This window comes from Agelaius tricolor, unplaced genomic scaffold (assembly GCF_023055355.1).
Source record: "Agelaius tricolor isolate 1412-34295 unplaced genomic scaffold, bAgeTri1.0.p SCAF_1, whole genome shotgun sequence".
In the NCBI taxonomy this organism is placed as follows: Eukaryota; Metazoa; Chordata; class Aves; order Passeriformes; family Icteridae; genus Agelaius; species Agelaius tricolor.
Window position 1 is genome coordinate 33,302,972 of NW_027269261.1, and position 22,705 is coordinate 33,325,676.

The window sequence follows — 22,705 nt, forward strand, 5'->3', positions numbered from 1 at the left end:
GCTGGCAAGGATTTTTCTTGCACTGATGTGGAGCAGCCTGAAAAGAAGACTCATACCTCACTTCAGCTATATAGGCAGCTTTGTCTAGCTCATTATGGGGAAAATAGAGAGTCATTTCCTGGCACACCTGGCATCATGGACTGGATGCCTATATCTGATGTGATCTGTTGACCTAGTTATAGTCTGGGATGGAAAATGTGATTTGACATCTTTTGCATCCTGTTTTTTCCCCCTGATTTCCACTGGTCCCTTTCCTGAAGGTTAATGGGGAAGGGTTGGTGCAGAATCCAGTTCCTGCCTTCCTGACACACTTTGATGCTCTGACCCCCTTTGTGTGTGGAATAGAAATGACCAGCTTGAGGCTTGATCAGACCTCAGCCTCCTGTTGTTTCCCATCAGCTTATATGACTCTCCTGGGCTTCTGTGGCTGGAACTGCTCTTTTGCTGCTGTGCATAAGGAGGCTCTGTGATTTATGAATCAATTAATCACTGCATGCTGAGGAGCTGTTCACGGTAGTTAAACAGTGAAAATAAAATGCTTGAGTCTATAATAAAGACGGATCATAATGAATATGACCCTCTACCAATGAATTCTCTCCCTCCTTATATTATACCCCCTATCCACTTTCCCAGCACAGCCAAACTATCAAGACATGAAATTTGTCTATCTCAATGCATGGGGTTCATCAAATTATTTAATTACTTGATAAGAGTGCTGTCTATTTGTGGGTTTTTTTCCCTCACACAGACATGCACTCTCTGATTTTGCTGCTAAAGCTGTTAAAGCCACAAAGATGAAGAGAAAAAGATTCTGATACTCTTGATTTAAAAACTTTTTGACTACTCATAAAAAAAAATCCACCAGCAAGTCTCTAAAAGTTAGGGAGGGGCAGGTGAAGTCTGTCCTGCCTGATCTGTAAAACCACAGGAATGTGGTGTGAAAATTCCAAGAAATATTTCCATCAAATAACTGTCACTTTTTGCTCTGTGAACACATCATTGCTGTTTCTAAAACTGTGTGATGCTGTAAGAACCAGCCCAATTTGGTGACAAGCCTGCTTTAATATTGCTGTTTGGCTTCCCAATTTGCACTTCAGTGATGGCAGTCAGACCAGGGTTCATGTTGCCCTGTGGGCAGCACCACTGATGTTCAAATATCTACCCACGAGGTAAGGCTGTGAGACAAGAGGCTTTAAACCTGATTATGTGGTTTTGCATCAGAACTATGCTTTTGGACAAGAAAATAATTCTTTACAGATTATTAACTCTATACATGTTGTATTTTTTAAAGAAAATTTTTACTTTGATGTTATCAGCAGATACCCAAAATAGTGCTAGGACTTTCATTAACAAAGAGGTTTTTTTTTTTTTTTTTTGGCTGGAAAGTATGTTCTTGGTAAATGATTTGATCAGCTATCTATCTGTTTTGAATTCTAAAAAGGATTTTTGAGAGAGTGGTGGTACTTTTTATTTTTTTTTTTCTGCTGTCTTTGAAGTGTTAAATTTATGTTGCAGAGTATTTCCTGGGTATTCTGAATACCAAAAGCTGAGGTTGATGAGTAGATGGATTTGTGAACCTTGCAACAAGTCCACTGGCTATAGTGGAGTTGCTCTTAATCTCACCTATGTAACTAAGAGCAGATTTCATTCAAGCCAAAAATTAGGTGCAGTGGTGTGAAGCAGGTTAATTCCTTTTCTCTGCCATGCATTGAAGCTTGCAGTGGATTTATAATATTTGCCACTTATCAGTAAAAGAATTTTTCCTTTCCAACACAATCCAGTTTCTCAATTTTGTTCAGCTCTGCTGCTGGCATATGTTGACTATATCTAATGGCCTTTGTTTGCATTCTAAGCTTATCTCATAAATTTGCTTTTGAAATGAAGTTATAATGTTTCACTGTGGTGACTGTGGTTAAACATTTCTCTCCTTTCCCCCCTTACCCTTCTCTGTTTGGTTTTTAGGACCCAGGTTTCTCTTCGGTGATTCACGAGAAGCTCCAAGTTCCCAATACCATTCGTAAGGCGTGGAATGAGAAGGACAACAGATGTGATGTTTGTGCCACACACCTGAACCAGCTGAAGCAAGAGGCCATTCAGATGGTGCTGACCTTGGAGCAAGCTGCCAACTCAGAACACTACGATGCCTCACCAGGCTCTCCCCCGCCTCTCTCCAACGTCCCCACGCTGGTGAGCCCCCGGCACATGGGCAGCCTGCAGCCCAGGGACTGGGCGTATGTGCCTGCTCCTTACGCTCCATCCAACTACACAGGCTTTGTGGCCAACAAACACAGTGGAAAACCCAACAGTCTAGGAATTGGAAATGGGGTGGAGAAAAAAAATGGCTCTCCTGGACACCAAGCCAAGGTCAGCTTTCAAATGGCCACCAGCCCCAGCAATGGTAATGTTCTCAACTCGGTGGCTATTCAGGCCCACCAGTACCTTGATGGCACCTGGTCTTTGTCAAGGACGAATGGAGTCACTCTCTACCCCTACCAAGTAAGTATTTTCAAGTAACAGAACATTCTTGTTCCCTTCCCTCTAAGCTGGCAGGGGCATGCTAACACTGTTTGCTCCTTTGGGGTAGGAGTTGAGCCACCTGTGTAAGTGAGCACTAGGACAGGGAGTGCTGTAAATCACTGATAGAGGATTGAGCTGGGGGAGACACAGATCAAAAGCAGTATTAATGAGAATATCTTCTATGAATTCAGCTTTTACTGATAGCAGAACCAAGCTGTTGTTTTTAACGGCAGAGAACTAATCATACAGTATTTTCAATTATTTGCTCACACAGTCCTCACTCACTTTCACTCAAGATACTCAGAGCAACAGCTGGGAGCCAGCCACACTTGGTTACTCCCAAGAGTAGTGCAACAGTGATTTCTGAGCTGGTATTCAGGAAGGATCTGGATGATCTTTTATTCCATCCTCTGTGTGTGTGATCATTTGGGTACATAGAGCAGGCACTAACTTCTCTGACATGCTTTAAGTTGCCTACATTCGTGATGCCAGTGGGTTCAATGGGTCCAGTAATCTCCAGATCCTAGCAGTTCTGGGAGGTTTTCATGTACTTTTCAGCATGTTCTTTTCCTCCTCTTTGGTCTGTTGTTTTCTAGCACACCACACCTGTAAGTACCTGTAGAACCCATCCACACCAGAGGGCACAGAAGAAGCTTTTTTTTGTGTGACAGGAGTGGGCTTCCTGACACACCTAACTGCAGCTGGGGGGATTTTGAGAGTACCCAAGCACTTGCAGATTGTGACATACGCCTGTTCTTCACACAAAATGTCTCACAAATGTTCTCACAAATGTCCCAGTTAGCTTCCTTGGGCACGTAAATAACTTTGGAAGTTGGTCTTTCTACTGAATTATGAGCATATTGCAAGATAGATCCCTAAATTAATATTTAACTTTTATTAGTATGACTAACTGATATTATAGCCAGAAAAAAAGCGATGTTATTCATGAGCATTAAGATATTGTTATGCACCAAAGCAAACTGGGTAAAACCAGAAATGAAGTACAGTTATTTTATCTGGAAAATATGTGACTTTATGCTTTTGTGGATTTATGCTCTACTGAACCTGAATCATTTTTGGGTAGGTCAGTATGTGATCATAGTTTTGATCTAAAAAAACCAAGTGATCTATGTTTCAGCTAAGAGAAAAAAAACCTAAACAAAGAATGCACTTTAACAAATCTGAGTAACTGTTATTTGTATTGGGAAAATTATTTCCATTTTACTGCATTCACAATCTTTTAGGTTCATGTTCTGTGAAAATGTGGGTTTTATTTATTTTTTCTAATGTTTGAATTTCCTTGATGATTAATTTTGTCTTAAAAATATTCACTAAGACAAATCTAATATTCAGAATTGTCTAGACTGATTCTGTAGTTTGGGTCCAGTTAAATTCAGGACTCTTCCCTATCCTTGATTTTCAATAACCTTGAAATAGAAAAGATTGCCTGCTCTCAAGATACCTCTCAGCCAAAAAAACCCTAAAGCCAACACAAAACCAACCAAAAGCCCCAACTAACAGCAAAATAAACAAAAAATTATGAACCAAAAAAAAAAAATCCCCAACGAGCCTAGCAAGGCTGGTCTGTGTTAGAATATGTTGATTGTAAGTTTCATATTTTCCTTTAAGATTCTATTCTCAAATGTTAAAATTCTCACTGTACTCAAGTTGCCACATTTAATTCTCCAGCTGAGAAATAATAATGATAGATTTTTTCCTTAAGCATGCTAAAAGGATTTTAGTGTTTGTTTACATAGTATCTGTGTTAGAGTGGGAATTAGTTGAGTAGGAAGAAAAACTTTGAAAAGTAATTTGTTTGTTATTTCAAATATTAGTAAGATGCAAGATTTTATTCTGCTTTTGTGTGCAGAAACCAGTCTTACTTGCTACACATTTTCAAAACATTTTAGATCTCTGTCCCACATGATACATTTTTGTTATGCACTTACAGTTGCAAAACTCTGCTGGGGAAGAGGATGAGGAAGATGGATCTGTTATCTCATCTTAATTAGAACCCTTCTTGATTTGGAGCTGAATTAAAAAAAGTGGTGCTAGCCTACTTACTTGTGAATGTCTGTATATTAATTAAGTTTTCTTGCCTTCCCTTAAGAATAGTGATTAGAAAAACTTCATTTTGTGTTACCTAAGAGGAGTAGAAAATAATTTCTTGGGATAAAATGTCTTGCACTTCACACAGGGAAGAGCAGTACCCTTCCACATCATAATCTTGTTAAATAGATGTCCAGGGAGAAGTCAGTCTCATGGCTCTAGACTTAATGGCACCTGTGGTACACATCTCCCATTGTAAATCAGCTTTTGTTAGACAGTCTAGATAACTTGAAAGAAATGGTTGAGTACCTTGAAAACAGATTGTGATGTCTTCCTTAAAGTATAATGAAAAAAAAGAGAAAACATTAGTTTGAAATTGATGTTCTGTGGCTCAGAATTGACTCACTTCAATTTTAAGCACCAAAAAGTATTCCTACAGCTTTAAGTTGCAGGATATTACTTCTTTTTTAGTGTCTTCCCTTCCAGCCTGCCTAAAATTAGAACCTTGATATAGCAGTTAATTACTATTTTTGTTTGAGTTCCAGTAGAAAAACAATAAAAATAAATGAATATAAAAGGGAGTGTTGTGATATTGTAAAGCTCAACTGCTGCAGTAGTTTAGGACAAGTCTTAAATTCCACTATTCAATAAATTTTGCAGAAAGAGCACTTTCCAATGAGGACTAAGAAAAAGAAATCGGAATTTATTCATTACCAACTTTAGTAATGTATTATATGTTTAAAATCTGAAAACCAAATTGGAAGTGTACCAGATTTAACTGGCAATGCATGCCAGATCTAAAAACTTTCTAGTAATTTATTTCATGGATGCATTATTGGAGCTAGTGAATGGAGTGTCCTAAGAACATCAGAGGAAGAGCTGCTAAGAATTTTTTAGGCAAAACTGATCCTACCTGGAGACTGGGAGATAGTGTAGATGACCCCACCAGTCCCCACTGTCCCTGTTTTATATTATTCCATATTTATGCACTCCTTGAAACAGAAACAAAAATCTGGTTCTAAAGATCTGTGATGTCCCCTAGGCCTGACTCAAAGGGGACTGAATCAAATTTTGGTGGTAGGTACTTTTGCAAAATAGGGAATCAGAGGCAGGGAAATGGAATTGATTGGTCTCAAACCAAGAGTGTGGCCCATTACAACCCTTCTCTGGAAATAGGAATGCTGACATGGTCAGGGTAAAACTGACCTCTTTCTGTTTAATACATAGAAAAACACCAGCCAAAATTTGGCAGAATTTGATTCAGTCTGAAAATAGTTCTTTTTCTGTGCTGGTCAGCAGGTAGCGTTTATATGTATGCCTCATGGATCAGACTCTTTTGACCCTTGTAAAGAGTTCTGTGGATCTCCCTACCACATTCAGAGGGATTTCAGTCCTTCCTTGCTCAGAGAAAACTCTTTTAAATTGTTGAGGTTTTACCTGAGAAGGGCTGTAATTATTTGTGCAGCTGCTGGTGTGAATTCCAGGATACCACAGTGTTAAGTACACTTTTGTTAGTTACCAGTGATTACTGAACACTTCCAAAGAGAAAAAAACCCTCTGGGCCTGGGGTGCTAATGTAGGAATGAAAAGTCCAAATTCCTTCATGAAATTATTGCTTCTTGTCATTTTCATAGAGAATGCAATATTAATTTTAATGCATAACACTTTGAATACTTTATTATCACAAGCTGATAAAGTAGCTAAAACAAAAACACTACATTAAAGAATAAGATTTGAATCCTTAGGAGTTCTGACTGATTCAGGGTTTGCTTTCAAAGGGAAAGGAGTTGATAATAGTGACTAGATTAAGCTGGTTGCACTTTTTCTAGAGTCAAAGTCCTCCAGTTTTTACTAAAATGTTAAATTACCTGCTTGGCTCTCATGTTGGTGTGCATTTAAACCAACAGCATGGTATTAACTTCATTATGGTGGTAGCCCAAGAACATAAAACAGTAGTCATTTCCTTGTCTTCTAGTTGCCCCCCTGGATCTGCACAAGAATCTTTCATTTCTTCAAGTAGATAATTTCAAAAGGCAAACAAAAGGAAATTTAGCAGAGTTTGTTTGGTAGATTTGAGTGACAGGAAGGTCAGAATGAGCCGAAGAACTGGAGAAAGTCAACAGTTCCAGGTACAATTTAGACCATAAAAGGGAATGATGGGTAACAGAAAATGTGGAGGCTGATGTGGGTGAGCACCTCCTGCTCCTGACCTGGAGGCTGTGAAGTTTGCTTTTTGTAAGCAACAAAACAGTGCACGTGAGGATATTTGAGTAGGGGCATTGTGACCAGAACATATTCACAGAAAAAGTGTTTCTTTCTCCCCTGCACTTAAAAAGACTCTTTTGACCAAAAGTTTGGAAAATTAGATCTTAAACTACTGAGAGCCTCTTGGCTCCAGGCATAATGATCTCAAACCTATTCAAAATTATAAAAGGCTTTGTTTGTGTACAATTGATGAAAGCCTACAATATTGCTTTCTGTTACCTCTTTATGTATAACGTGTGTTTAGAAGAACGGTTCTCTGAGAATGCACCAGCTTCTTCTGGAGCTTTGCTGTGATGAATGATTTGTTTGGAGTTTACTTAGGTCATGGCTGTCATATAACACATCAATTCATTCAGGCCCAGGTTTTTAAAAAGAAACTGGTAATGACTGGATTTGGGTGCAAGATGGAGAACCAATGCCTGTGCGGGAGGTATTGCCATCTAGGATTTTGATTCCAAGTTTTTTCCAAGCCTTTGCTGTATAATTTATTTATCTTCTGTTTGCTGCTGCTTCTATTGCTTCTTAGTGTTCAGCAGAATGAAGATAAAATGTTAATGATTGCTACATTGGTGCCAGGGTAATTTAAGTGGCTTCTAAAGGGTATAATGCAAGGTAAAGAAATCAAGTTACTTGTTCCATTTGCAGACCAACAGGTGTCTTCTGTAATTATTCCATGCTTCCTAGAGCCAGACCTATTTTACCAAAGCATCTTAGCAGCAACAAAAAACCAGATTTGTATACTGACCTTTCTATTATTGTGTTCTTCTGCAACCACACACAATTCCCTGAGATACCAAGTGCAGGAGGTATTTTGCCTTTGTGCAGTTAGGCTTTGGTCCAGAATATCTGGGATGGCTTATGTTTCAAAAGCAGTTCAGTCACCATGTGTATGAGATCCATGTTTGACTATGATGGTTCCCTGAATGCAGTAAAAACCTTTTTGTTCCTTTTCTGTGAGCTCCTGAATGATGATACTGAGCAGATGTGTGCAAATTTTGCACTGATTTTTTTTTCTTCATTCTGTGACCTGGACTCTTAACAAAGTGACTTCATAATCAGACTATACACTGAAAGTGCAAGAATTTTATTTACAAAGATTGTTTGACTGGGCCAAGAAACAGATTGTCAAACAAATTCATTGGCACTGAAATTATATCCTTGCTTGATTATCTCCATTGCCCTCTTCCCCCATGCATTAGTTGTTATCTCTGAAGTAGCTTTCCTCTGGCTAAAAGCCTTTTTAAACCAAGTCACCAATAATTAGGTATGACCCCACTAAAGTCAGTGTATGTCATCAGTTGACATTTTGCCATGATTGTTTGATCATCCAATTTATATATTACTGGAGTTGGCTATTTGTATTTCATTCCTCCTGTCTACCCCTTCAACTAACAGCCCAGTTGTATACTGCTTTTCTAATATCATCAAGGCGGGAAACTGGAGTCTATGTGAACTGTAGGTGAGGTTTATTTTTTTGCATTACTCTGGCATGATTTGATCTCTTACGGCATTTTTATGCATGGCTTAATGACCTTAGAATCATTACTTTTCCCCTTCATGATGCTGGGGTGACCAAGGGAAGAAAGAGGTAAAGGGTATCCCATGGATTGAAAAGAGCTAAATAGGCTTATCCTGTGAATATGAAAACCCCGTGACTCAATTGTGATGTGAGGAAGAAATCTGGACTATTATAGGAGTGAGTTAATCCTGCAAATTAGCAAAAGCCAGAAGATCACAATTAGTGAGGATTTGTAGTCTTGGTTTCCTTCCCTGCTTGTAGCTTAAGGATTTTGTCCATGTGAGACTAGTTTCATTTCTTAAATAATAGCTGTGCTGATTGCTTGCATTAATTGAAAAAAATAGAAACTGAGAGGAGGTGTTTCAGCAGTGAGAAAACTGATGTAGAGATGGGATAGAGAAGGGGGAAGACAAACTGATACATCAAGGCAAAATTGTCCTTTTATTTCCGATGATGTAAACAAGGTGGCACAGAACTAGAGAGAAAAATGGTTAGCTCCTGCTTTATTTCATAGTTTGAGAACATAGAGAACATAGAGAGCTACTACAGCCAATTTGGAAGTAAAGGGAAATACACTTTTTATGCAATGTACAGTTTTTTGGAACTTATTAGAAAAAGTATTGAGGCCAAAAGCTAAGGAAAATTCATAAAAGGATTATGGGCAATAAAAAGTTCCCTACTTTATGATATTAGGATAAAAAAAAGCCAGATATAAATTGCAGATATAGAATAAGGTATTTTATATCTTATGATCTGTGGAGAACGCTTCTTTAAGTTTATACAATATAGGTAAGGACTAGATTTTCTGAAACTGTCACTGAATTTTGCTGGCACAGGTATTACTGGGTTCTCTGGGAGGAGGATACTCAGTGCTTAGATGACCTCTTTGTCCCTCTCTTCTGAAAGTGGGTGAGAGGTGCTGTGTTTTGGACAGAGGCCTGTGATAAACAGATCAGTGAAAAGTGCTTTTCCAAAGGTTTCCACAACATTTCCAGAGTTCCATGTAAGTGTTGTACATTTCAGAATTATTTTGACTTTTTTTTTCTTTTTTTTAATTCCTTACTGAAGTGTGTAAAGATTCTAAAAGTTCTCTTGGGTTGAATCATTCATCTGAGAAACATTTTGGTCTTTACTTTTGCATAAAGATTCAGTCTTGTGGGTGATACTCCTGTGTTTTGCTAATTTTTCAGCATCTGTTGCAAAGAGAGGAAAAAGAAATGTACTAAACCAAAGGCAACTCATTCTAATTGAGATCAGAAGGAGATGACAAAGGAATTGGAAAGCAATTTTTAGGAGCTTCCCTTTAAATTCCTAAGGGATATCATTCAAAAAAGCCACAAATCAATGTACTGTCTCATTGACTAAGATGTTTGCTTCTCACATTGCTTTACACAAATGGGACATAGAATAAAGATTAGATTTAGAAACACCATATTTTTGTGCCTTTTGTAGAATTCTGTTCTTTGACTTCTTCTTAGCAAAGTATTTGAGACTTTAAACATGGAGAAGTATATTACTATGCAAAAAATAATCTTACAAAACCGCTGCTTTGATACTATGCTGTGCTTATGGGAAGTAAGGAAAGCATGGCTGGAGACTCATGTAACTCTGAAATGTGATTCCACAGAGCTCTCATGTAAAACCATGTTTTCTTTTCTCTAAAGTGCTTCTGAAATGGCATCTGAGAGGGGCATCAACTTGTCTTTTGGGCCAGTTCTCTTTAATTCAGTAGATTTGAGTTAAAGTGGTTGGTTCTCCACTTACATTCCAGGGCACTGAGGACTTGAGAGGTGGGTGTTGTCAGATAGAATACATTTGGGACCAGACCCTCTTCTGTCTCACTCCAGGATAATGGCTTTGCAGCTGACATGGCTGCATTGGTGTAATACAGATAAGACTGAGAGCAACATCAGCCCTGTAAGATCTGATCAGCCAGAGTGTGACAACAGCTGTGGTGATGGGAGCAAATGTGGCATCTTACACTCAGAGTGGCCTCCACTTCCCCTTTGGGTTGGTGAATGGGGAAGCTTTTTTTTCTCCATGCTCTTCTTGTCTTACCCTGCTCTGAGGAGTCTGTTGGAACTGCGCTTGACAAATGAATGCAGAAACCTGATTGTCCAGCTTCTTTTGAACTTTGAATGTGTCAAGATGTGTTTTATGAAGTAAAAGGAAGAATTGCATCTGTACAAGGGTGAGAAAAAGCCCCTCTGAGCTAATGAAAACATCTTTTCAGTCTGCAAACTTCTCTGAGAAGAAATGAAATTGCACTTCACCTTTCATTTCCACATAACCTCTCACACAGAATCCAGAGCTGCTCCAAAGGTTAAAGGAATGGTAATGAGCTTTCATCTTCCAAGAAGTTGGTTGTGTACTCATTGTGGCTAATGTTACTAGCAAACCTCAGCGTAAGGATCTGTAGCTCCTCCTTGTATGAGAGCACTGAAGTTACAATCACATCTGTCATTCAGGTATCTGAGGATTTGGGTTCTGTACACCAGGGAAGTCTCAGGTATGACTGGTAGATGTGAGTGTCAAGCGACTGTGGTGCAGCCAGTCCAAGGTCACAGCTGTGTGTGTTGGTGTGCAAATGAAATGTTTCTATTGTGAGAGCTCTTTGAACCAAATACATGCATCTGTCAAGCTTTACTTCAAAATGATGCTTTTTTAACTTGGGAAAGTGGCATGTATAAGTGTATATTAAATATTTGCCTAAATTTATGTAAAGGCTAGTGAGAAGGGCAGAAAAAGAATTAAAAGTGGAAGCTCTGCTTGATGAAATCACTTCTGCTTCCCTGACTTTGCTGTGGCTGCATGCTCAGTGTCACTGGATAATTATATAACACCTTAATGTCAATCCTGCCCGTTCTTTACATCAAGGCTATTAAAAAAAGCAGAGTTTAGGCCTGGTTTAAAAAAAAACAACACTTTTTTTAAGCACATAGTGATATACTCTTTCCTGTAAAAAATAGATGACAGATATGGTTTATTATTGCTTTCCTTCCTGACAGGTTTCAGGCTGCTGGAGCTAGGCAATGTAGCTGGATTTAAACATAAATCATAAGCACAGTCATCTCTGTTTTATTCTTGTATATTTTCTTGGTTATTGAAGTGCCACATAGAAAATGGAAAATTAATTCAAGTGCTATTAAAGAAATTATAGAGAGCGCATCACAAGAAAATGTAATGAGATACTATCAGTGCTTAATTGATCAGTCTCTCTGATCCCTGAAGACTTTCTGTGAAGTTTGTTGCCAGCGTGCAGGAGGTAGAAAAGGATGTGACATGATTTGTAATTGTGTGATTCCAATACATCATGGCAGTGATCAGAGACAGGACTGACAGGAAAATTGCACTCAGGAAGCTTTGTCTGCATTTGGACCAGTTTCTACAGAAGTCATTTTGAGGAGTCTTGCAATGCTAGGTAGGTTTAACTGGGGCTTAGTTTGCACGCTTGTTGAGATTTCTAATACTTTTACTTTGAAGTAATGTAAACCAAAAATAATATTGTTTTGTCCTGTCCAGTAAATAATATAACAAGACACTATTCAAGTGACTTAAGAGAGCAATGCAGCAAAAAGTTCCTGGCCACCACGCTTCTTTGAGAAATTGCAAGAACATCAGAGTGTGTCCTTAAAGCTTATCTAATTTTTTTTTACTTTTAGATGTAAATGCTGAATGAGGGATCAAGTTGTTTTCATGCAGCTAAGTGCTTTGGAGGGAAAAATCTAGTTCTCATGTTACTGGCTTTTCATTGTTTTCCATCCTTAGTCAGTTGTCACAAGGGTCTTTGCCTCTGTAATCCTAAATGCCAGGATATGCCATTTGCAGCCAGGATTTAGTAGTGATGCTTATGATCTCCTGACTGTTGTCTTGCACTTCAGAACCTTTGTAAAGATCCTTTTAAACATTGCCACAGCCCACTGTATCAAGATTTATTCCTATTTATGTAAAAGTAGATGAAATGCAGACACCTGACCTGCTTTAGTTCAAGGTTTCTGGAAAGGGGCTTGAGAGAGGGGTGTTACATGTGTGCAGATTATGAGATTTTTTCCAATCTCAGCGATGTGGATTTCTCTGCTTCCTTTTCCATTCACTGCTCTATCACCTAAATCATATATTAGGAATATTTGCTGCTTCTCCCTGCCATCTCAATGCTTTGTCTCTGAAGCAGGGACAGTTGGCACCGGTGCAACGGGCCATTGCTTCTATGGCCTCTAGGCATTTTATGATTCAGTGAATATGAATAATAAAGCACCTTATTCCTCCTCTGTTCTCCAGGGAAGGTGATTTCAAGTGTGGCAGTGGAGGATTATTATGGCTTGGTTTCCTTTTGAGCATGAGAGAGTGGGAGGGCACCTCTAAGTTATAAACACATAACAGAAATACTGGAAAACAACTGTTTTATTCCTCAGTATCCCCTTCTATCTGCTGGAAAATTTTATATGATTCATGATTGATAAAAAAATTCTTTGGTAATGCTATTATTGCTAATATTCTTTTGCCCAATTTGAATACATTGAGTATAAATATTTCTTCATAATTTCTTGAAGAATCTTTAGATGCTACCAGAGAAAGCCAAAGGACCTATCAGTAGCCACAACTCTACTACAGCAAGAGTTTGTGCTTAGGCCATTAGAGAATTTCTTCCCAAGATTTTTTAAATGTTGCATGGACATGGAGTGGGGAAAAATGAAATTTTCCTGGGAAACATATAATGCAAACCCAGTTGAATTGGTAACTATAATATTTTGCAGACTTTAAAGTCCATATCTCTAAAATGATAAAAAATGCTTGGAGGGAAGAAACAATTTTTATTGTGCTATGCTATATGTGTTAAGAAGTGGATGTACAGAAAGGTTGAAGGATATGCCTTAGGTGGCTGCTATGCAGCCTGGGAAGAGATGAGAGAATAACCTTTTCTCCTGTTACACTCAGGACAAAAAGGGCCATCTTGTCATTTCATGTGTTGAGGTTAATTTTTTCTGTGCCTGCCTGAAAGAATCAATATCAGAGTGGATTATGAAACAGAAATCATAAGGGCTCAGAACAATTTGAAAAAACATTGGTAACAGAAGGGACTGACTAAAAATATCTTGCTGGTTGATTGTTTTTTTTATCTTCAAATACAGCTTGAGCTGGAATTTTTATCAACTGAGTAGAGTTCATACACTCTGCCTTTTACAACAAACTGCTACTGTGCTTTCTGAGAAGAAAAGAAACTTGCAAATAAGGACTTTGTTTAGTGGGATTCACTTGAAAGCGTGCCCTTGGGAAAGAAAAAGACTGTAGAAGTTCTAAATTGACCTCTGAAGTTTTTAGGTTTTAGTATCTTTGAAACATATTTTTTCAAAAAGCTCCTGAGTCCAGGATATATCTTTCTTGTTTACTCTGCCTTGATTTCTGACTTTATAAAAGTAATTCCAGGAAATATTAAAATCCTTTCATTCTCCTACAGTAGTCTGTTTTTTCCTTGGGAACCCTACAGTGATGCTTTTCTTCTGGAAAACGGAAAAAAATGAGTTTGAAAACGTAATATTTTTTTTGTTGGGAGTTTTATAATCAGCTATTCATGGTGGATAAGACTGAACCCTTTGTGAATGAACCCCATTGTCCATAGGGGACACTGCAGTGAGCATCAGCAATCATTAGCTCCAGAAGGCTTGGTTGTTATCCTGTGTGTGTGGTACTGCTCTACATTTTGGAGCTGGTTCATGCCCATCTTGTTTTCTGTTTGTCCTAGAGTAACTGTCTCTGCAGGATGTCTTATGAAGGGCCTGTAGTAAACCTGGTGAAGAGACAGTGGGACCTTTTACTTCAGTTAAACAGATTTTAAACAGATTACAGCACTATACTTGCACTGACCTGTGCAAGGTGATCCTTCTTTTGACATGTTACTATGGAGAAGCAAATCAGTCCATGATGCTCTATTAAAAAAAGTAATTAAAATAGAATAAAAAGTTCCTTTTAAAAATTAATTTAAAAGTAGCTTCTGAAAATTTTACATTGCAAACCCACTAAATAAAATGGAGGGGAAACATTCAAAACCGTTCATGTGCAAAGAAAATTCTAGGTACAATAGGCCAGAATTAAAACTGAAGATGACAATGAGACATTTATTACAGTTCAGAATAATTTACTAGAGTTCAGGCATCATTTCAGAGGGTGTGCTAGTTTGTTGCTATTATATTTGAATTTCATTAAATACATTTAATTAAATCTGTTGTAAATCTGTTTTATCCCCAAGGGCCCAGTTAGTATAATCCTTCTGTTTGCTTACAAAAATATCAACCAATTGTTCCTGCACTAATTTTAATCACTGTTTATTTTTAAACAATAGTGAAGTACATTTTGTCTGTTTAGTTTCTTGTGCAAAGTCCTTGGGGCAATGAATTTTTGTTGTTGTTTGTGTCCTATGTAGAAGAAAGTTTGTATTCATTGTCAGAGTGTTTAAAAAAAAGATAAAAAGAAGAAAAATAAGTACTACTGTGCCATTTGAAGTTAGTTTAGGTTTACTTTAAAGAGAAAGAAATGAATGTAGTTGTAAGACTTGATAGTATACTTTCAGACAGTAATAAAAATGAGCAAATTCTACTAGTAAAAATTAGGAAATAATAAGCCTACAAGGATGCAGAAATTTAAATAATGACAAAAGTCTTAGACAATTTGCAAAGCACAAATCTATCTGACATTAGTGTAGTTCAAAGACAGGCAGTAATTTATAACAAAAGCTGGAAGAGCATGCTGTGGATGGGTACAGTGAACAAGTTTTGCTGTGAAAGTATAAACACAGTGTAGCTATGAGTAAAGAGTAAAGAATTGGTAGTATTTACTGTGTGTGCTGCATTCCAGAGTTAAATGCATAGGGCAGCAAGATGCACAAGACCTTGCATATGACTGTCTTGTATTTGTCTTTTGCAGCACTTTTCCTAGAGAGCAAATCATACACAATCATTAAAGCTGTGTGGTGTCTACCCTTGGTTTGATCTGTGTTCTGTTTTAGAGGAAAATAATTCCTGATGAATCAGGCTGTTATTTGTCCACTCAAAATTGCCATGATAGGTTATACTGATGGAATTTGAAAGAATATCATCTCTTGAGGAATGATTGCTATTTGTTAGTGCTGCATAGTGCTGAATGGATATTCAAGTTGTTCTCTCTCCTGCATTTTCAGAAACAGCTGTAGAGCACATCCAGAATAAAGCCTGTGCCCCTTCCTCTCTCTAATTCATTTTTCAGAATGGTGCAGTTTTGAGAATATGCATGTCTGTAGTTTATATCTTCCAAATTGATCACTGATTTTTTAAAATCCCATCTGAGAATAGTAAAGGAGGTATGTCTCAGCATTTTCTAAAAAAGAGCAATTTAAAATCAGTGATGAGAGCCAAATATCGTTCTTCATCTGACCTTATTCATCTGGTCGGTGGAGATGGGGATTGGTATTAATTACCCAGTCTGCAAGTGAATGTGCTCAAAATTAAAGCTGAGAATGGACAGTTAGCGTGTTTAAAGTTCTTAGTGTACAAAGACCCTAAGGGGACACGTGGGAATGTCATCTTTGTACTGTAAAGCTGTCATAGTGAAGATGGATTATGATGGTTCCTCCAAACCAAAATGCAAATTGCATATACTGGTGACAGATCATTGTGTGCACTTGAATTAAATCCTAGGTCAGCTTTGGATAATGTAGTATTGAGTTAGAGCCTGGAAAACGGTGCTTAGCTTCGATTCCTTCAAGGCTTGCAAATCTAAGCTGAAACAAACTATTTGAATGGAAAACATGACAGAAGTTGCAGCAAATGAGAGGAGACAAAAAACATGATTAGCTTGGAAAATAGGAGTATTCTAGGAGCATATGTAAAATGCTGAGGCTGTTCAGTGCTGTGTGTGAAAGATCCATCCCATTCCAAGTGGAGTACCATACCAAACGTGTGTGCTGATGGTCACAATTTGATCCATTTATGCCACTGAAAGGGAACCAGAACAGAGAGAGGCTCACTTACTAATGATTTACAGTATGCACCAACTAAATTTTTATCTGATTAAGTCCAGTTGAGGATGTGCTTCTCCTATTTTTTTCCCCCTTTCATTAGCTGAGAGGGCAATAAATCTAGAGCAAACAGAAGACAGCATAGCATAACTGAGCACCTTGTCAGTCTATGGAATTCACCCCAGGAAGTGGCCCCCAAGTCAAATGCTTACAGTTGGGTGATTTTATGACTGCTAATAACAGCTGTAGCTATGCAAACTAAGGTAATAGGGCAACCAAATGTATGGCTTAAGGCATTGACCTTCAGAGCAGGAAGCAACTGTTTCTGTCCAGTTCCTGGTCTCATTTGAAGGCTCTTCTGGAACCTTTTGCATTCTTTTAATGTATTCCTGTTAAAGGTTATAATTGTTGCTGTAATAAAATACTTTTAAAATGTTAGCAAGATTTTTTTATTATTAACATGAAAGAAAGATGTGTTCATGTATTGTGACAGATTAGAAAGACCAACCTTGTTAAATTTATAGAGGTCACTCGTGCTGATGTGTAACTTCTGCAGAACAGTCAGGGTTTTTTTCTTTAGCAAAAAAACTTAAAGACTCCTCTGGAAATGAGACACTTTCATGGGCTGTTCCCATGAGCACTGGTAACTTGATATCAGCTGTTGCCCCATCTTCACAGTGGTACAATGAAGGAAGGAGCATCTTCAAGGGACTATTCATAGTAGGGGGACAGAAAAGGGCAATTTGGATTGTTGTGGTATCTGCCAGGACTAATATGATTAAACCTGTGTCAGCAGTTCATAAAAAAGCTGATAGTCATGATTTATTTCTGATGGGGAAGGCACTGGAATGGTACTAATTTCCAAATAGGAACTTTCTAGATCGCTGAGTCAAACCCATGCACCTTTCCATGAGCAGGTTGGTAAGAGACCTGCCCGGTGTGTGTGGTATTTTCTGAGTTCCCCGTCGTTGGGAGGAATGATTGAATCTGACTCCATGTTCTTAGAAGGCTAATTTATTATTATATGATAGGATACTATACTGAAACTATACTAAAGAATGGAGAAAAGGATACTTACAAAAAGCTAAAAGATACTAAAGAAAAACTCATGACTCCTTCCAGAGCCCTGACACAGCTGGACCATGATTGGTCATTAGGTCAAAATAATTCACATGTTGGATAAACAATCTCCAACCACATTCCAAAGCTGCAAAACACAGGAGAAGCAAATGAGATAATATTGTTTTCTTTTTTCTCTGAGGCTTCTCAGCTTCCCAGGAGAAAAATCCTAGGCAAGGGGATTTTTCCAGAAAATATGACAGTGACAGGTGTGTACTGATGTTAGCCCCCCAAAAAGGGGGGGCTAAGATCTTGCTCACCTTGAGGTGATTATGTGCGTGGACTGAATCTGCATTATGCCACATTCTTATGCAGTAATCATTGCAGGAATCTCTAAGCCTGTCAGATGATTTTTCCATACTCTAAATGAAGTCGTTCTCTCTCCTTGTATTTTTGTGGTAGAATTTAACCACGTGTCTTTGCTTAAACAAAGACTAATGTTTCCACCTATGTGTGGATAAACAAATTGTGTTTTTTATTCCTTATTCTCTTGCTAGCTACAGAAAGAGGTTCCTTTCTGGGTCAATAATGCCATTTAAGTTAAGCCCACATGCTGTCACACTCTGGTAGCTTCTAGGGCTGTTCTTGTCAACTGACAAGTGAGAGGTCAGTGTCTCACAGATTGCTGTTTGTGATAAGGAAACAGCTACAGTACGATTTGAACTTCTTATGATGTCTTGACATTGCTGGCAGTTGGTAACTGATCAGAGAAATGAAAGCTTGTTTTCATAACAAATGCATTACTCCTGCATGCAGTGCCATAGAGCTGTACCTCAGCTTCAGAAATGCAATCACTTCATTTAACTGCTGCCCCTCGTGTACAGACAGGAGTCAGACACACTCCTCTTTTGATTGCCACACCAGTTATTTTAGCACAATTACCCTGGCTGCTGAGGACTCAAAAGGTGGCTGATGCAACAAGGGATTACAGTGAGAGTGCTGAATCTGGATGTATGAAAGCAGCTTTGACTGAGTCACACAAAAGAAAGGCATTTTCTCCTGTAAAATGTTATTAATCTGATAGAGAATAAGACACAGTGCAAAAGGATCAGATTAATTTCCAGCTGCACAGCTTTATAATGCAGCAAGATATACAGGTAACTAAGAGAATTAACAACTTCATAAAAGCAGATTTAAAAAAAAACTTCTGAAAGCTATAGACAGCCTCAGCTTTCCAACAGATTGATATTGCTGTCTTCTTGACGAGAAAGGAAGCAGTTTTATTGTGCTGCTGCACAGAGCCTTTTTTTGCATTGCTAAAATGCTTAGAGACACAAAATTGAGAACAGAACCTGTCTTTGCTAGCTGATGTTCCTATTTTTCATTTGCAGAGTCGGTGTGGGAATATGCCAGCTGGGAAACCTTACATTGCTGTTCTGTCAGCAGAGGCTTGGCTGGTGGAACTTTGTGAATGAGATGCGTACGTGGGCCTGGCTGATGGTGCTTTACTCGAAAGGGATGCTCACAGTCCTACAGGGAGTCTGCCTGGGGCAAGTCTGCTTCACTGAGGGCCTCTGGGGCAAGGAGGGCCTGCATATTTACACCCCAGAATGGCTATCCAGCCTGTAGCTTCCTTGGAGAGGAATAGAAAAGGCTGGCATAATCCTGAAGGGACATGAGAAAACTTTGAGGGTATTGAAAATGGTAGTTCTGATAGCTCTTGTGGTTTTGTAACAAGGTAGAGGCCTTACCTTTCAGAAAACAGTATGATAATTAAGAAGCAGCCAATAAATAAAATTTGTATGCTGTGCCACTCTGACTAAAGGAGTACTGCAGACTTGAATCTACTTCTGTACAGGGATTGAGTTGATTTGAGGTAGATATTTGCTGTCCTGAATTCAAGGTGTGTTACCTTGTCATAAAAGGAAGTCTGGTTTGGCAAGTAGGATATCCCCTCACAGAACCACGATGGCTGTGACCAATGACTGTGTTGTCCTTCAGGTGTTTTGCAATAACTCCTAGTATGATCTTCCTCATGATTTTAGCAGGCACTGAAGTGAGACTGATGGGCTTGTAGTCACCAGGGTCATTCCTTTTCCCTTCCTGAAAATTGGGATAGTGTTACGAAGCTTTTAGTCAATCAGGACCTCTCTGGATTTCCAAGACTGTTCAGCAATCATTGTGAGGCATCTCATGATGACATCAGCCATCCACTTGAATAGTACTCTTGGATAAATCCCACCAGGCCTCTTAGAGGGATCCAACTGGAAAAAAAACCCCTGTTTTGTAAGGCAGAACTCTTAACTGTAAGAAATTGAGGAAAATGTCTTATGGAAAAGGAATCCACCATTATTTGGATGCCTGATCAGTCTCTAAGTAGCTGATCTTGAAACATTCAGCAATTCAGGGCAAAATGTTTCCATTTAATGAGCTCTTGAGCGTGACATGGAACTAAATATAACTTAGCAGCTTTAATGGGAAGATGTGCCCATGCCTGCAAAAATTTGGATTTCATCTGTGCTGAAGAGTGCACTGGATCTGTGTTAATAATAATAGTGATAATGATGATAGTCATCATCATCATTATTATCTGCTTTCTAGAGGGACATGGGAGGTGGCTGCAATAGTCAAAAGTCATCTTTCTTTTGGACAGCAGGAAGCTGGAGGTTGCAATTAAACTCTACATGCTGTCATGGTAACTAATTTATGTTTAAATAAAAGTAGTTTAGACTAAATAATGATTCTGATTAAATAGAAAGCATAATCAGCATTCTTACTATGCCAGTGGTTCTCCCTTGGAAAAACCTCACTCTTTCTAAGGTGCCTTGTTTAGTGTTTACCCACAATCAATGCTGTTACAGTAGCCCTTTCTGCTAGATCAATATAGCAGATTTTGTGTGCAACTTTGTGTAAAGTAGGAGCAAAGTGTGTGCAAAGATACTCTCTAGAGTTTCAGTGCTCACGATGAACAGTGCCTTGCCTTTGGTAAGCAGCTTCAGGATGTCTGCATCCAAGAAAGAGTTTGAATACAGCATGACATTATGTGTGTCCTTTGTCAGCCTCTTTCTCGTAGAACACATTCTTTTGACAAGGAGAGGGCTATCAGGATCTGCTGTCTTGCTCTTGTTCAAACAGAGTCTGTATCAGTAGTTGCAGTGATCTCTGGTTATAGAGCTGTTCAGTATTTTACTGAGAGAGAGAAAGGTCACTATCAAATGGCAGAATGCTGTAGGATTATTCCAGTGCCCTTAGCTACAGGAACTTGCTTACTGATTCAAAATGATTTTTTTTCTAAAGGTGAACTTTGTCCTGAATAATTCTTTAAATGTGTCTTCTGTTGTAGTGAGTGATTTGTGAGAGATGCAGAGTATGTCCTTGGTACTCTATGGTGTATTAAAAGATGAATGACTTTGGAAATCACCACCACTTTCAAGTTGCTTTGATTGAATGGTGTAATTGTTCCTTTTTGCCCTGTGAAGGATGTGTTAATAATTTGATAGTTGTGTGGGCAGCACAAGATTTCTCTTTTTCTCTACCCCTCTGCCCTTAAAATCCAACTTCAGTTTAATGGTAGTTCAAGAAACACTCTACCAGCTTTAACTCAAAACATTTAAAGCTGTATTTAACAAGGGTATTTGAAACTGACCCATTATTATTTATCTTTCCTATTTTCACATGCTAACGTCTCCCCAGAACGTGGTAAAATTATGAAAATGAAATCTAATAAATGTCAAATTATCCACATTTGTCTTTCTTTTTTATACTGAGTATAAAGAGTCCTAGCTGTTATCTTGTCCTTTGAATGCTACCAAACATAAATTTATGCTGCACTTTTTTTGTTACTGCACAGAACTTAATGCAGAATTTCCATGTTAGGCAAAAAGGATGAAGTCATTATTACTAGAAGGGCTCAGAGAAAATTGCTAACTTATGGGAAGAGGGCCTACTACTTACTGATAAATTCCCTTGGTAAGAAATGCCTTTTGCAGGAGAGGTAGAATTCCAATATTTTCTTCATTAACCTCCCTTCTGAAGAGATTCAAGAAGTGTCAGCTCCTACTCCGTTTCTTTTCTGATGCTGCTTCCTATAGGCAAGTTACTGTAATTCCACTGACAGTTTTAGTGGCTGGGAAGCTGGTGGCTGACAGAAGACTTCAGGTTTTTAATCTCATTCTGCAATCTACTGTACCAGCACATCAGACAGTGAAATCTTATGCACTAAAGGAAGCAGACAGATTATTTCAGTTTTCAAAATTAATTTGTAAATAAGATTCTTGCCTCAATGTTTAGGAATTAGTAGATCAAGCCCAGGAAAAACAGGGCTGCTCACTGCTTGGGAAAGATTTGGTTTTCCATGCATGTGTCAGAAGAAAGATCACATGCAGGATGTACTGTGAGTTGCACCTCCCACTGCTTGTCTCATCACTCCCATACACCACAAACCAGTCTCCTTGAGCCAAATGGGAAAAATAACTTTATCTTGTTATGACTGAGAAGAAACTGATGATCAAAAGGAGTTGGTTGGAAGGTAAAATATTAATATTGTAGAACAGCCAGAGTAACTGACTATGCACAATGGAAAAATTGGTATTAAGTTGTTAAGCTTGTGTTATAAACAGGTTTATATTAATTTATGATATTTTTGGTATGCAGAGCTTTGAGAGATGTATTCTTTAGTGCTTCCCTCAACTCATCCTCAAAAGACAAGTCTTTCAGAAGAACTTTTTTCTTGGTTAATGTAGATATTTGTCTAAAATAACCCAGGAAGTCATTTAGTCAGTATTTATTGGACAGAAAATTCAGTGCTGCTCTGAATAAAGAGCAGATTGCCAAAGAAGTCATTAATGAGTATGTATGTTACGAAAGAGAGCTTTCTACCTTCAGTTTCTTCTTGCTGGTGAGCTTCTCTCCTGAGGTTAGGAATTCTGGACACTGAGAATTGCTTTATAGTGAACTTGAACACAGATTTATATTTTGAATTTACCTTCAGATATGGATATATTTCACACATTTCTGTGCATCCACTTCATTCATCAGTTACTGATGTTAGCTAGATTGTGGGGATGTTCCCGGATGCTTCACTACATCCAGGGCAATGGATATTTCACATCTTTCAAAAATGCTAACTTTCATTTGTAAGGGATGCATAGGTAATTTCAGCTGGGAGTCCTCAGTTAGGAGTTTTAGAAACATTAATGAGCTTGGCTATAAAATGCCCTTATGTAAATATAATTAACCTCATACTGCACAATGGCAAATCTTGTGCACAGAGAGACTCTGTAATTGGAATGGGAAGAGAATCTATCCCA

At 38.3% G+C, this 22,705-nt stretch overlaps 1 protein-coding gene across 1 annotated transcript in view; it reads left to right on the forward strand.

The window, feature by feature from the left end:
• Positions 1–22,705, forward strand: part of KIF26B (kinesin family member 26B) — a 277,077-nt gene that overhangs the window by 83,630 nt on the left and 170,742 nt on the right. The window contains exon 3 of the mRNA XM_071429169.1: positions 1,963–2,496. Within this exon, the coding sequence (XP_071285270.1) occupies positions 1,963–2,496 (534 nt within the window). The remainder of the gene's footprint in view (positions 1–1,962; positions 2,497–22,705) is intronic.